Source organism: Notechis scutatus, chromosome 1 (genome assembly GCF_049901735.1).
Source record: "Notechis scutatus isolate UNSWTSFEM ecotype Mainland chromosome 1, rNotScu1.2, whole genome shotgun sequence".
NCBI classification, from domain to species: Eukaryota; Metazoa; Chordata; class Lepidosauria; order Squamata; family Elapidae; genus Notechis; species Notechis scutatus.
In genome coordinates this window covers 222,180,242-222,192,921 of record NC_142009.1, presented here as the reverse complement: position 1 = coordinate 222,192,921, position 12,680 = coordinate 222,180,242, and the positions used below count along the sequence as shown (strand labels likewise).

Genomic DNA, 12,680 nt, shown 5'->3' with positions numbered 1-12,680 from the left:
AAGCCCTGCCACATGGAGGTGGACACCAGATCAACCCTCTCCATCATCGCTTGGTCCACGCTGAAGAAGATTCTACCTTCGTTCCCAAGGAGGAAGCTGACTGCCTGCCACCTGAACCTTCGGGACTACCAGGGAAAGACCATCCCGGTCCTGGGTAAGGGAAGATTCCTTATTCAATTCCAAAACTTTAGAGGTTACTTGCCACTGGTAGCTGTTGATGGTGCCCTACCTAGCTTGCTAGGACTGGATTGGTTCCCTGCCCTAGGTCTTAACATCACAGGGATTCACTCTGTCAAAAACTCTGAAGTTGATGCCCTTTTTAATGACTACGCTGATGTCTTCAGCAATGACCTGGGCTGTTATACGGGCACCCCCATATCCTTCAATGTGGGTCCACAAGCCACCCCTATCCGTTTGAAACCTCGAAGGGTTCCCTTCGCCATTAGGCCCAAATTAGACGCTGAGCTAGACAAACTCATTAATCAAGGAGTTTTGGAACAGGTAGATTTTGCTAAGTGGGAAACACCCATAGTCACCCCTTTAAAAAAGGATGGTAGCGTGAGAATTTGCGCGGACTATAAGACGTCCATCAACCGTTTCCTTCAAGTTAGCGCATACCCAGTGCCTGTTATTCAACACCTGCTTCACACATTTGAGCCAGGCATAGTTTTTGCAAAATTGGACATGTCCCAGGCATACCAACAATTCCCTGTGGACCAGCACACTGCTGACCTCCAAACCATAGTAACACACAGGGGCGCTTTCAGATGTAAACGTTTACAGTTTGGGGTCAGCGTTGCCCCAGGCATTTTTCAATCACTCATGGAAAGAATCCTCCAGGGCCTACCCGGGGTGGTTCCATACTTTGATGACATTTTAGTATTGGCCTCTAACAAGGCACAACTGCTACTCAGAGTAAGGTCTGTTCTTGACAGATTTAGACTAAATGGGCTCAAATTAAAAAAAGATAAATGCACCATAGCTACCAACCAAGTAGACTTCCTGGGTTATCGAATTGATGCCTCTGGGATTCACCCCATAGAAAGTAAAGTCAGGGCCATTCACGAGGCACCCACTCCCTCTAACAAAACTGAATTACAGGCCTTTTTAGGGCTCCTAAATTTCTATGCATCCTTCCTACCCCACAAAACCTCTGTAGCTGAGCCCCTACATAGGCTCCTAGACAAGGAGGTCTCCTGGCCCTGGGGACATAAAGAAGCCAACGCTTTCCAGGCAGTGAAGTCGCTGTTAACTTCAAATGCAGTGTTAGTTCAATTTAACAAGGACTTGCCCCTAGTACTCGCCGCTGATGCCTCATCTTTTGGGATAGGAGCAGTTTTAAGCCACAGACTTTCAAATGGATCTGAGGCACCCATTGCCTATTTTTCAAGAACATTCTCTGCTGCTGAGAGAAATTACAGCCAGATCGATAAGGAGGCTTTGGCAGCTGTAGCTGCTGTAAAAAAGTTCCATGAGTTTCTCTATGGCCATTTTTTTGAACTGGTAACTGACCACAAACCTTTGTTAGGACTGTTAGCTGGTGACAAACAAACCTCACAGGTACTTTCCCCGAGAATGACCAGGTGGACACTTTTTTTGGCCACTTATTCATACACCTTGATCCATCGTCCTGGAATAAACCTGAGCCACGCAGATGCCCTCAGCAGGTGCCCCCTGCCTACACCAGTCGAGGACCCAGCTCCCATCCACACAATCTTCGAATGCACGGGACTGGACCTCCCACTTTCAGCCGGGGATGTTGCTGCGCACTCAAAAAAAGATCCATTGATTTCCCAGGTCCTAGACTGGGTGGGAAGGGGGTGGCCTGATATACAATTTGCCCCTGATTTAATCCCCTTTAGGATCCGCAAGCAGGAGTTGTCTGCAATACAGGGCTGTCTGTTATGGGGGACAAGGGTGGTCATTCCTGCCTCCTTGCAAGAACCAGTTCTAAAGGCACTGCACGAGGGTCATCCGGGCATGGTAAGGATGAAGGCTTTGGCCCGCAGCTACGTTTGGTGGCCAGGTCTAGATGCCCAAATTGCCAGCTGGGTCAACGCATGCCAGGCCTGTCAGGCGACAAGGGCAGCTCCACCCATAGCTCCACCCACCGGATGGGAAGATGCAGGGGCACCCTGGGCCAGGCTACATATTGACCTAGCTGGCCCCATGCTGGGGAAGACATTCTTGGTGGTAGTAGACTCGTTTTCCAAATGGACTGAAGTAGCCATGCTGTCTTCCACCACAACTCAAGCCATCACTAGGGTTTTGACCAGACTGTTTGCTACTCATGGACTGCCAGACACCTTGGTGTCAGATAACGGGCCTCAATTCAGCTCTAATGAATTTGCCATCTTCACTGCCGACATGGGCATCAGACACGCCCTTACAGCCCCCTTTCACCCCGCCAGTAATGGGATGGCAGAGAGGGCTGTTAGGTCGGCCAAGGAAGTTCTGGCCAAACTGAGGCAGGCAGACTGGCACTCCAAGCTGTCCACTTACCTACTCACGCAACATGCCACGCCATGCCCCACCACCAACAAGTCACCTGCTGAACTTTTGATGGGCAGGCGACTCCGAACCACCCTGGACAGGTTGCACCCCCACTACTCCCCCAGCACACCCCTGGCATCTGACAGCCATGCCAGGGGCTTTGCCCTGCAAGACCTGGTTTATGCCAGGAACTATGCAGGGCACCCGTTATGGCTGCCAGGGCAGATAGTTTCTATTACAGGGCCCAGGTCTTACAGAGTCCTCCTGGAAGATGGGAGAACCTGGAGGAGGCATATCGACCAGCTCAGGAGACGCTGGACCTCGCCTGCCGCCGAAAGCCTGGACAACTCACCGCCGAGCTACCCGGTCTACTCGCCGCCTGCCGCAGCCGTCCCGCAGAACTACCCGGTCTACCAGAGGCCCGACTTCCCAGCCAACCGACCACTGCAGGAAAACTCACCAGAGCAGCCTCCAGAGAGCAGGTCCGGATCGGCCGTCGACCCTCCGCAGACGCCTGGCACCGCCGGAGAAAACAGAGACTGTGTTGCAGCCCCCAAGCCTCCAGAGCCGCGGAGGACAAGCCGCGAACGAAGGCCGCCATTGTGGCTACAGGACTACGCATGCGCGCAACCAGGGGGAAGGAGTGTTGTGTATTAAGAACCTGCCTGCAGTTCTCCTTCTGGTCCGCCATCTGAGCGGGAGCGCCGATCGCTCCCATTGGCTGATGCCGTTTGACAGCCGGCTATAAAAGGGAGCTGTCAAACGGCATCAGCTGTCGCCGCCAGCTGGCTGTCAGATTGCCTCTGAAGCCGCGGCGACCCTTTATTCAATGAATAAAGTATGTTAGCCTAGCCTGGCTCAGTCTCCCTTCTGTAACCGCCGGCTACAACAATATGGATTTCAGAAACATATCTTGATTGTTAGTTAGGGGTAAAAAATAATCTTGTGTGTTGGCAAGCAGTAATAATTTTACTTAGTATGTGCTTAAAACGAAGCATAATAATAGTAAGTATAATAAACTTAATAAATTCCTCATTCCAGCCTAATCCTAGCCTAAATCTATATCAATTATTGTCAAGGAAAATTCTTCCAGTATTACTAAAGTCATTAATTTGAATTGGTGTTCAACAGGTCCTCAGCTTCCTTCACCCATCCACTTTCCTGAAAGATTCAAGAATGGATTGAAGTTTCTGTTGGAGTCACGTTAGCATATTTTCCCATTCTCTTTTTAACTGCTTTCTACATTTTGAAAGTTAGAAATGCAATTGTCGTCTGATCTTCATCATGGGTTTTTTTGTAACACAAATATATGTTTGTAGGGCTATAAAAACAGTCTTCCTTCTTCAGGTATTAATTACCCACCCACCCATCCACCACCATATCCATCAGGGCCATTTCAGAGTCAGAACCTAGGAAATCCATGGCCAATTTTGGAAGCACATACATATAAACTGCCAAAGTCTCTTAAAAGTTTACACCAGGCCAGTGGTGGGATTCAAATATTGTTGCCACTGGTTCGGTGGGTTTGGCTTGGTGGGCGCACTTTGCGCGCGTGCACACACTTTGAGTTCACATGTGTGCCAAATGCACACTTTGCACAGATGCAGAGGTGTTTGCGCAGGCGCAGAGTCGTTCTAACTCCCTCCTGCAAGCCTGCACAATCCCGGTCACTTCAGCAGCTGCCGCGTGGCACTATTCTGTGCTGCGCAAAGCAGCTGCGCTTCAAATTCAGTGGATAAAAGTAAGTATAAGAGCCCGGGTGGGTGGGTGGTTGGGCCCAACAGCAGAGTGGCGGAGAGAACTGGATCAGTCTCCGCTGCTTATCACTCCTCCTCTGCCAGAACTGGGCAGAACCGGTCGAATACCACCACTGCACCAGGCCCTACTTAAGTTGCTGCAAAAGAGGGAACACAACCATGTCTGAGAAGCACATCAGAAATATTTTGTATAGTAAAATGTATTCCCAAGTTATGGACAAGGGAGATTTATCTTTAAAGAAAAACATATTTCCACTCTTTTTACATTTTTTCCCACATAAAAAAGAAAAAGCATTTATCAGGAGAAAACTGACATGATTAATTGCATCCTTAAGATAATAATGAAAATACATTAGTTCAGGAAGTTAGCATAATGCATTCAGCTAATTTTATTTGAAGCTAAGTTTCTCTATTTATCATGTAAAATTCTCATTTACTGAATAGGAATCTTTAAGAATATGACCACATTCTTTTTCTTAATACGAAGGTGAACATAATTGACAGAAGCTTCCTTGTAATTATGAACCATTCTACAAATTGTTGGTAAATTACTGTTAGGTAACCAAAGCATCAAATGCTTCTGAGACAGCTGAGCAGTTTCCCATTATTGAATTTACTTTAATAAATGCAAGTTAAAAATGCCTTTGTCTTGCAGATCTAATCATCCTAATGCTCTATTTATTTCATTAGCCAAGCCTTTGTGTAGGTGTACAAATGTGCTTCAATGAACCACATTTATGCTGCTTGATTTGATTAAAATAGCAGCAGTTCCAGGAGTATACCATATTTGTGTACTCTTGTGGATCAGATGGAGAGACAAATTGCAAAAGAAAAAAAAGCTTTGGAGAGTGTGCCACCACTTTTGTGTATGCAGGAAACAAAACTATCATAAATTAATCTCATTATAAAAGTAAATATTTTATAAAGTAAATCTTGGGGTGCACAGAGAAGCATAGAGCTGTGAAGCTGGTTAGTCCTATGAAAGTCTTCCCCTTGCCTTTTAATTAATTTTTGACAATGAATTTTAATCATCCTTGCCTCTTTTTATATACTGTTTTAAGTTTTAATATTTTGTTTGTACACCACCCAGAGTACAAATTTGAAGCAGTTCTTATTTAAAATTGGTGGTAATATCTCTTTTTAAAAAAGATGTCTGCATAATGTAGCCATTACCCTTAATCAACTGCTAAGTCACATTTTAGATTTTATAAAAATAATATACATTTGTCTAGAAATGTGAATAGCAATACATATAGAAAATATTTCTTACATACCTTGGGTTCCGAATATGTTACAAAAGGCTTCTACTGGAACTTAACCATCAATTTATTGTTTATTATTTTTTTTAGAAAATTTAGGATAATATACATTGTATATATATCATTGGAGAAATTTAGGATTACAGTTGTATACAAACTTGCTATAGGAAAATTCTACTAAAAGTAGGATTAAATTATAAATAAATAGTGCTAAACAGATAACATAAGTTTATTATATGTGAAGAGTTCAATTTTCCCCAATACTTTTCTAATACTTCTTCAAGATAAGAAAAATAAGGGGAATCAATTAAGAATAGTTAACACCTAACAACTAAGTTGGAACATACCAATATGACTCAGCCTGGATTTAGAAAGATTTCTGCATTAAAACTCAGTATCACTTAATACAATTCTTATTGGAGTAGTGGAATTTGATTGATTAGTTTTAAAAACTGGTAATATTTTGGAGTCAGGACACCTGGATCCCAGCAGTATTGTCAATGTTTTTCATTCAAGTAAATGAACTTCCATTTACCTTCTTTGAAGTCAGCATTCTTCTTCCTCACTAGTACGCTGAAGTTTTCTGCTGGATTGACACTTCCAACCTACAAAATACTTCAGTAAGAGTCGTGTCCTCAGCCCCAGCTTTCATCGCCTTCTTCCCAATTTTAATCAAATACAAAGCTTAACTTTGATTTTTCTCATTTCCAGCTAAACCAAATAGGTCTTTAGATACTCATAAAGTGCAATGTCTTGGTCAAAATAGGATTTGAAAGGAAGAGCTCTGTAAGATGAACCTACAATATGATGCCCTCACCTGAAATTGTCATATTGTTTAAAAGATTTCAGCAAGAAAGGTTTATGTTGCTTTCATATGCAACTTTTCCCAAATTGCAAATTAATTATTCATTCTTACTTAAGCTTATTTACAAGTCAAACTAATCAGCCAAATGGATACAAAATAGCTGCCCAGGGCATCTAATGTTAGAAGAGCAAACATCCATGTGGCTTTGTAGGAATATTTTAAACTTAGAAATTCCAAAATGTGAACTATAACGGGCAAAGAAAAGACTAAGCCACAGATAGCTCCTATAGGAATTCAGACGTCAGAAGGAATAATGTATTTCACTGAATACATAGAATCGATACAGAAACCAAAAATTAGTTTCCACCTATTACATGTAAGGGCTAATCCCAAACTAGGCTACTTAAAATATTCTTAAAAGGGAAACAATTGCTTTGTTTTTTTTAACACTGTAAAGGGGGAGGGGTCCTTGATGCTCTCTGAGCTTGCTTGTTTTCTTGAAGATGTTTCATTACCCAAACTAGGTAACATCATATGTGCCAGTAAAGTGTGCTATTTGCTGTCAATTTTATATGGCTTGCCTGTCAGTGTTGGTGGGGTTGGTCTTAGGGATCCTTTGGTTGGGCTGTTTGTTGTTGGCTCCCTTAGCAGTTTCTTGATTGGGGTATTGCTTACTTGATCGTTGGTTTGATGTTAACGTTGGAGTTAATCTATGTTGATTTGGGTGCAGCTTGCTGGTGGAGAGGTGCTGGAGTCTTTTTTCTCTACAGCAAATAGTAAAGGATCCCTAAGACCACCCCCACCAACGTTGACAGGCAAGCCACTAGACTGGAGTATAAAACTGACAGCAAACAGCACTCATTACCGGCACTGATGACGTTACCTAGTTTGGGTAATGAAATGTCTGCAAGAAAACAAGCAAGCCCAGAGAACATCAAGGATCCCTCATGTCAACCCTGAGATACAAATATTCTCATTTATTCGTTTAATATTGTAGAGAGTGAAACAGTGATCTTGAGTCAATTAGACTTACTCACTGAAAGCAGGCAATGACAAACCTTGCCAAGAAAACCAGGCCCAAAGCTGATGAAGAAGCAGCAGCAGCAGCAGCAGAAGCAGAGGAAGAACAGGAGGAGGAGATGGAGGAGGAGGAGGAGGAGGAGGAGGAGAAGAAAGAGGAGGAGGAGGAGGAGAAGAAGAGCAGCCAATGCCAATCAAGCCCAGAATTTTGTGTTATACAAGGGGCAAACAGATACATAAGGAAAATTTGCAAACATGTTTCATCATTTCTTCAAGTATTTAAGGCTGTCTGTGATGGAAAATCATCAATACTTATGACCATTAACATGTATGTTAAGATCCATGCATGTAATTGGGTCTTCAGAGACAACATGCACCTCTTTGCATTTCCTTATACTGAACAGCATTTGCCACAATCCCAACCCTACACTGTACATCTTTCTGCTGAGGAAGCATACAACTAATTGCTCTAAATCCATAGACGGAACTATTTTGTGTTCTGGTAAATGTGCCATTTAAATGTTTTTTAAAGATAACATATACTTAAAGAGAGATCATGGTTTCGAAGAATAGGATGTAGTTTGCATGCTTTGTTAATCACTAAATCTATTGCATTTGAAATCAAAAGTGTGTTTACAAGGCATATTATGAGGCAACCATTCATAGGCTCTTGACTTTACCCAGTTGAGGGCTAATAATCTACAGCACTCTTGCAATCATCACGTTGGATAACTGTATGGGAAAAAATGACCAAAGAGATCATTGGGTATGGCCTAAGAAATAAGTCTGACAATCATCCAGTTCTTGGTACTTGCTTGCCTCATCAAGAAAATACACCTTTAGCACAGTAGCCAATCTAACCTCTTCTACCACAGAATCTTTGCCAAGAATACTTACTGTAATCACATTGCCTTCAGAGAGGCTTGCAATTCTGAAACTGGCTTCACCATCTTCTGTTTTTGCCTTTTTAGCATTGGGGCCATCTTCATGACTGGAACAAGAGAAGGTCATCAATCTGAATAAATTCTTCTCAAGATAAATTATCTAGCAATCACATCTACTGTGAGAATAGTTTTAGAAGATACATATTAGGCATTCAAGTGTCCTTCAATCTCCTTCCAAATTGTACTTTGTTTCAGAGCTTATTCAGAAAGATAAGGAATCAAATCTGATGCCTGAATGATGAGATGTCTACCCGAACTACGACACTAGCTACAGAATGCTTTTTTTGAATAACTGAAAATCAAATATTATTGTCTCTGTGTTTTACTAACATAGCCTCCTCTTGACATGTCTGTATATGTGAATACTTTTATAGTACTTTGCAATCACATCTGATTCTTTTTTTAATGTTTAAATTGACATTAGCGATAATGGGAATTTTATATTTAAGGGGGAAAATCTATTTACCCTTCTAATGTAATTTGCTAGTTCCCATCTTCAAACTGATAGCTACTAAGTACTTCTGTACACAGAAACCTGGAATGTCTTCTAAACCATCTTTCAGATTAGCATACCTAAGAGCTTATTAAACATCAGTTTGCAGTTGTCAGTACTTATGAGAAAAACTCCCAATTAAATATGCTCTTGTGCTGGATAACCTTCAAGAACATCCAAATCTGCTTCCTAAAAACCAGCCTTAGGGTTTAGCAAGATGCAATTTTAATGTCATTATCTGTACTTTCTCCCCATTAGATGGAAGAAACGAACATTATGTACACATATCATTATGACAAAAGGCCTGCTTGTGGCTTGGTCCCATACTTTTTTCCTAGTGCAGGATATGCAGATGGAAGATATCCTTTTCAAAATTCCATGTCTCCAAAGTGTGTAACTGCGCTAAACCCAGGGGTGGGATTCTACTGGTTCTGTCCAGCTCTGTAGAACCGGTGGCTCTGAAGAACAGCATAGAACCGGTTCTATGTCTGCTGCTGTTTTGGCCCACCCGCCCGCCTGGGCCCTTACCTGTCCTTTATTTCCTGCTTTTTCAACCTCAGCTGCTTTGCGCAGCACAGCTGCGGTTGAAAAAGCAGGAAAAAAGTGCTTTTTCAAATGCTGCGCACCCACGCGCAGTGCTGCTCAGCTGTCCAGGCAGCAAGCTGATGAAGTTTTACACACGCGCGCAGATTTATACCAAACGTAAATCAACGAACCGGTAGTTACACCGGTCGGATCCCACCCCTGGCTAAACCCCTGAAGTACTGTGTAGAAAATTACACTATAAACTCATTAAAAAGAGCAAGTCCAATTTAGCTCTGAGGAAAATTTCAATGACTGCCCCTTATATATTAGCATTTGGATCTTTTTGGAACAGAGAGGGATAAAGAGGCTTGACCATTGCTGGAGATCTATAAGCTTCCAGACATACTTCAGAGAAATAAAATGCATATTTGAAGGAAAAATAAAAGATTTGCCATCCCAAAACATTCAGGGTTCTTTTTTGCATCTGCTTTATTTTCCAGACCAGCTTAGACCTAGAATTCTTGGTGGTCATCTCTCATCCAAGTATTGACTACCTATGTCCAGCCCTGTTCAGCCATATACTACCGCTTGCTATTGTTCCACTAAAGAACTCTAGCTGACATTAAGTCTTTAAGGATGCAAAAGACAGAAGCTAGCTTTACATACAACTAGAACATTAAGAGCCTCTTCCTATACCATGTTATTGAATAAACCCTTGTGGCCAGCCCAGCCATCCAAGAGGCAATGAGGCCATGTCCCCTATAGAAAGAAGTACCAGAGAAGATGAAAGATGACAAACAGCTAAAGAACGATTTTTGCAGTGCTGCTAACTCACTTGTCTTTGAAGATGAACTGAGCTGTCTTCTGCTCTTTTATTTTGGCTCCGTCTTTCAAGGGAAAAAGAGCTTTTACTTTCTGAAGGGGAATCTGGCATTTTTCTGTCACCTCCTGAGGAGCCTTCAACATGTCTAAGAGATGGTTTTCAATGGGGGGTAGAGGTGCATCAGGATGAAAAGCTTTATGTTGCAGGCACTGATGAAAAATCACAAGGGAATAAGCAATGTCAAATCAGTAAATCAATGGATCTACCTATGAATCAATCTATGACTCAATCCATCAATGAAAGGTATATTTTGCTCTTTTTTTTGTTATGACGGGAGGCACTTTTTATGCATACCGAGTAAGATCGCTGTAGAAGACAAATATGAACTTGTCCTTGATTACATTCTGAAAGTAGATGATGCTGTATGATACGGTTTGTGATGAAAGGTTTAAAATATTGCAAACATTCATGATCACTATTGTCAGCATGTCAACAATCAAACTCTCATTGATGAGTCCACATTAGAGTACCCTAAATTTTGTAGAGACCTGATAAATGAATAAAGCTATGGAACAACTTCCCACTGAATGTAGAACTTTCCCATTCTTTGTCGAAGTTGAAGAGGAAGCTTAAGGAATTTATATTTTACCTAATTTTTTGTGGAACTAATATTGAAACACTGAACTGAAACTAGAATACAATAATAAAAAATATGGATGTATCAGAATTTAGGTCTATCATATATTTCCTGATAAGGCAAAAAATAGATGATTAAAGTCTCTCACATTTAGATTCATTTCTGAAGCCCCCAACTTCTCTATAGTAACTCCCAGAAGCGATCCAGTTCTTGCGATACAGAAATGTTGAATTTTTCCATGTATCATTCATATTTTCCTGTGAGACTAGAATAAGTAATGAAGAGATATGCATAGGCTGGTCCCATGATGGCGAACCTATGGCATGCATGCCACAGGTGGCACACAGAGCCATTTGTGTGAGCACGTGAGTCCCAGCCACTTACCTGCATTGCGCATGCGTGTGCCTCCCAGCTGATTTTTGGCCCGTTTGAGGTCATTTTCGCCCTCCTGGAGGCTAAAGGGAAGCCTCTGCAGCCTCAGGAGGCTGAAAGACAAGCCTTCCAGAAATACTGAAAGTGCCCGTTTTCAGCCTCCGCAGGACCTCTGGAGCCTGGGGGAGGCCGTTTTTGCCCTCCTGGACGCTCGAGGGAAGACTCTGCAGCCCCAGGAGGCTGAAAAACGAGCCTTCCAGAAATACTGGAAGTGCCAAAACGGGCCCGTTTTCAGCCTCCCGAGGGTGAAAATGGCTTCAAACAGGCCAAAAATCAGCTGGGAGGCACGCGCATGCACAGTACAGGTAAGGGGGCGGGGTGGGGATGTTGTGTATGCATGCGCAGGGTGGGCAGGGCACATTGCACTGTGGGTGCCGGCACGTGCACATGTGCACTATTGCGCACACACATGCTTTCAGCACACCACAACAAAAAGGTTCGCCATCACTGGGCTAGTCTATTTGGGACTTGCTAGATTAAGCATTGCAGGAGGAAATGCTACATAGCTTATGTGAATTGATGTAATATGTGTTTCCTGATGCACAAAAATACACAAGAGCATTCTGTCCTCAATACACATTGCTACTTTGCCAACCACAAAGAATATGGGGTAATCTGAAGGTATGCTAATAATAATAATTTATTAAATCTGGATGCCACCCAACCCTCAACGACTCACAACAAAGAATTAACTATAAAATCAATAAAACATAACAGCACCTTTTACAGCAATAATGAACGTACTTCATTCTTGCTTAAAGAAGCTTGTTTCAAGCTATTATAGCTTATATTGTTATGAACAGGCATATTAATCTAAACTGGATAAGAACCAATACCAATTAAATGGTGGGTCCCTCTCTCTCTTTATTGTGGATTATAGATTAACCTGGGTATTTGACATATGCAAAGGTGATCAGAAGGTGTTGATGGGCTTGATGGTTGAAGATATCACTTATGTTCTTATAAATTTTAATTCCTTTGCTGAGACTACCATTATTGTGGTTGTGTTTATTATTTACTCCTATTTTAAACAGAAAGCTTTACCTTTTCCATTGACTCCACTGCATGTATTCCTATTATTAATAATTAAATGATCTGGATGAATCTTAATCTTGATCCGTGTGTATGTGTGTATTATACTCTAGTGAGTTGTGAAAACCCACCAACTATAGTCTACTTAATGTATTGCAGAGTGTTGTGCAACCCAATAAATTTTCTCTTTCAGTAAACATAAATTAATACTCAGTTTAATATATCATGCTATTATATGATTCATACATGATGCTGATTCCATCCTCACAGCAGATGGGGGTGGGTATCCCAGGAAGAAATCCCCCAAGTTCAGTTTTGTACTAACATACTTTATTTCCTTCCCTTTATTCAAAGAGTTGTCTAACCATCTTTCCAGCCACTAAATTCAAATCATTCTTTTGGTCTATTGGCCAATTAGGTTTTATTTTTATTTTTTACTGATTGCATCAGGTTTTTTCAG

General features: G+C 42.0%; 1 protein-coding gene across 1 annotated transcript in view; it reads right to left on the bottom strand.

The window, feature by feature from the left end:
• XRCC5 (X-ray repair cross complementing 5) overlaps positions 1-12,680 on the bottom strand; it is a 67,117-nt gene that overhangs the window by 24,376 nt on the left and 30,061 nt on the right. Inside the window, exons 14-16 of the mRNA XM_026665503.2 lie at positions 10,132-10,328; positions 8,232-8,325; positions 6,045-6,114 (exon numbers count right to left, since the gene is read on the bottom strand). Of these exons, the coding sequence (XP_026521288.1) occupies positions 6,045-6,114; positions 8,232-8,325; positions 10,132-10,328 (361 nt within the window). The remainder of the gene's footprint in view (positions 1-6,044; positions 6,115-8,231; positions 8,326-10,131; positions 10,329-12,680) is intronic.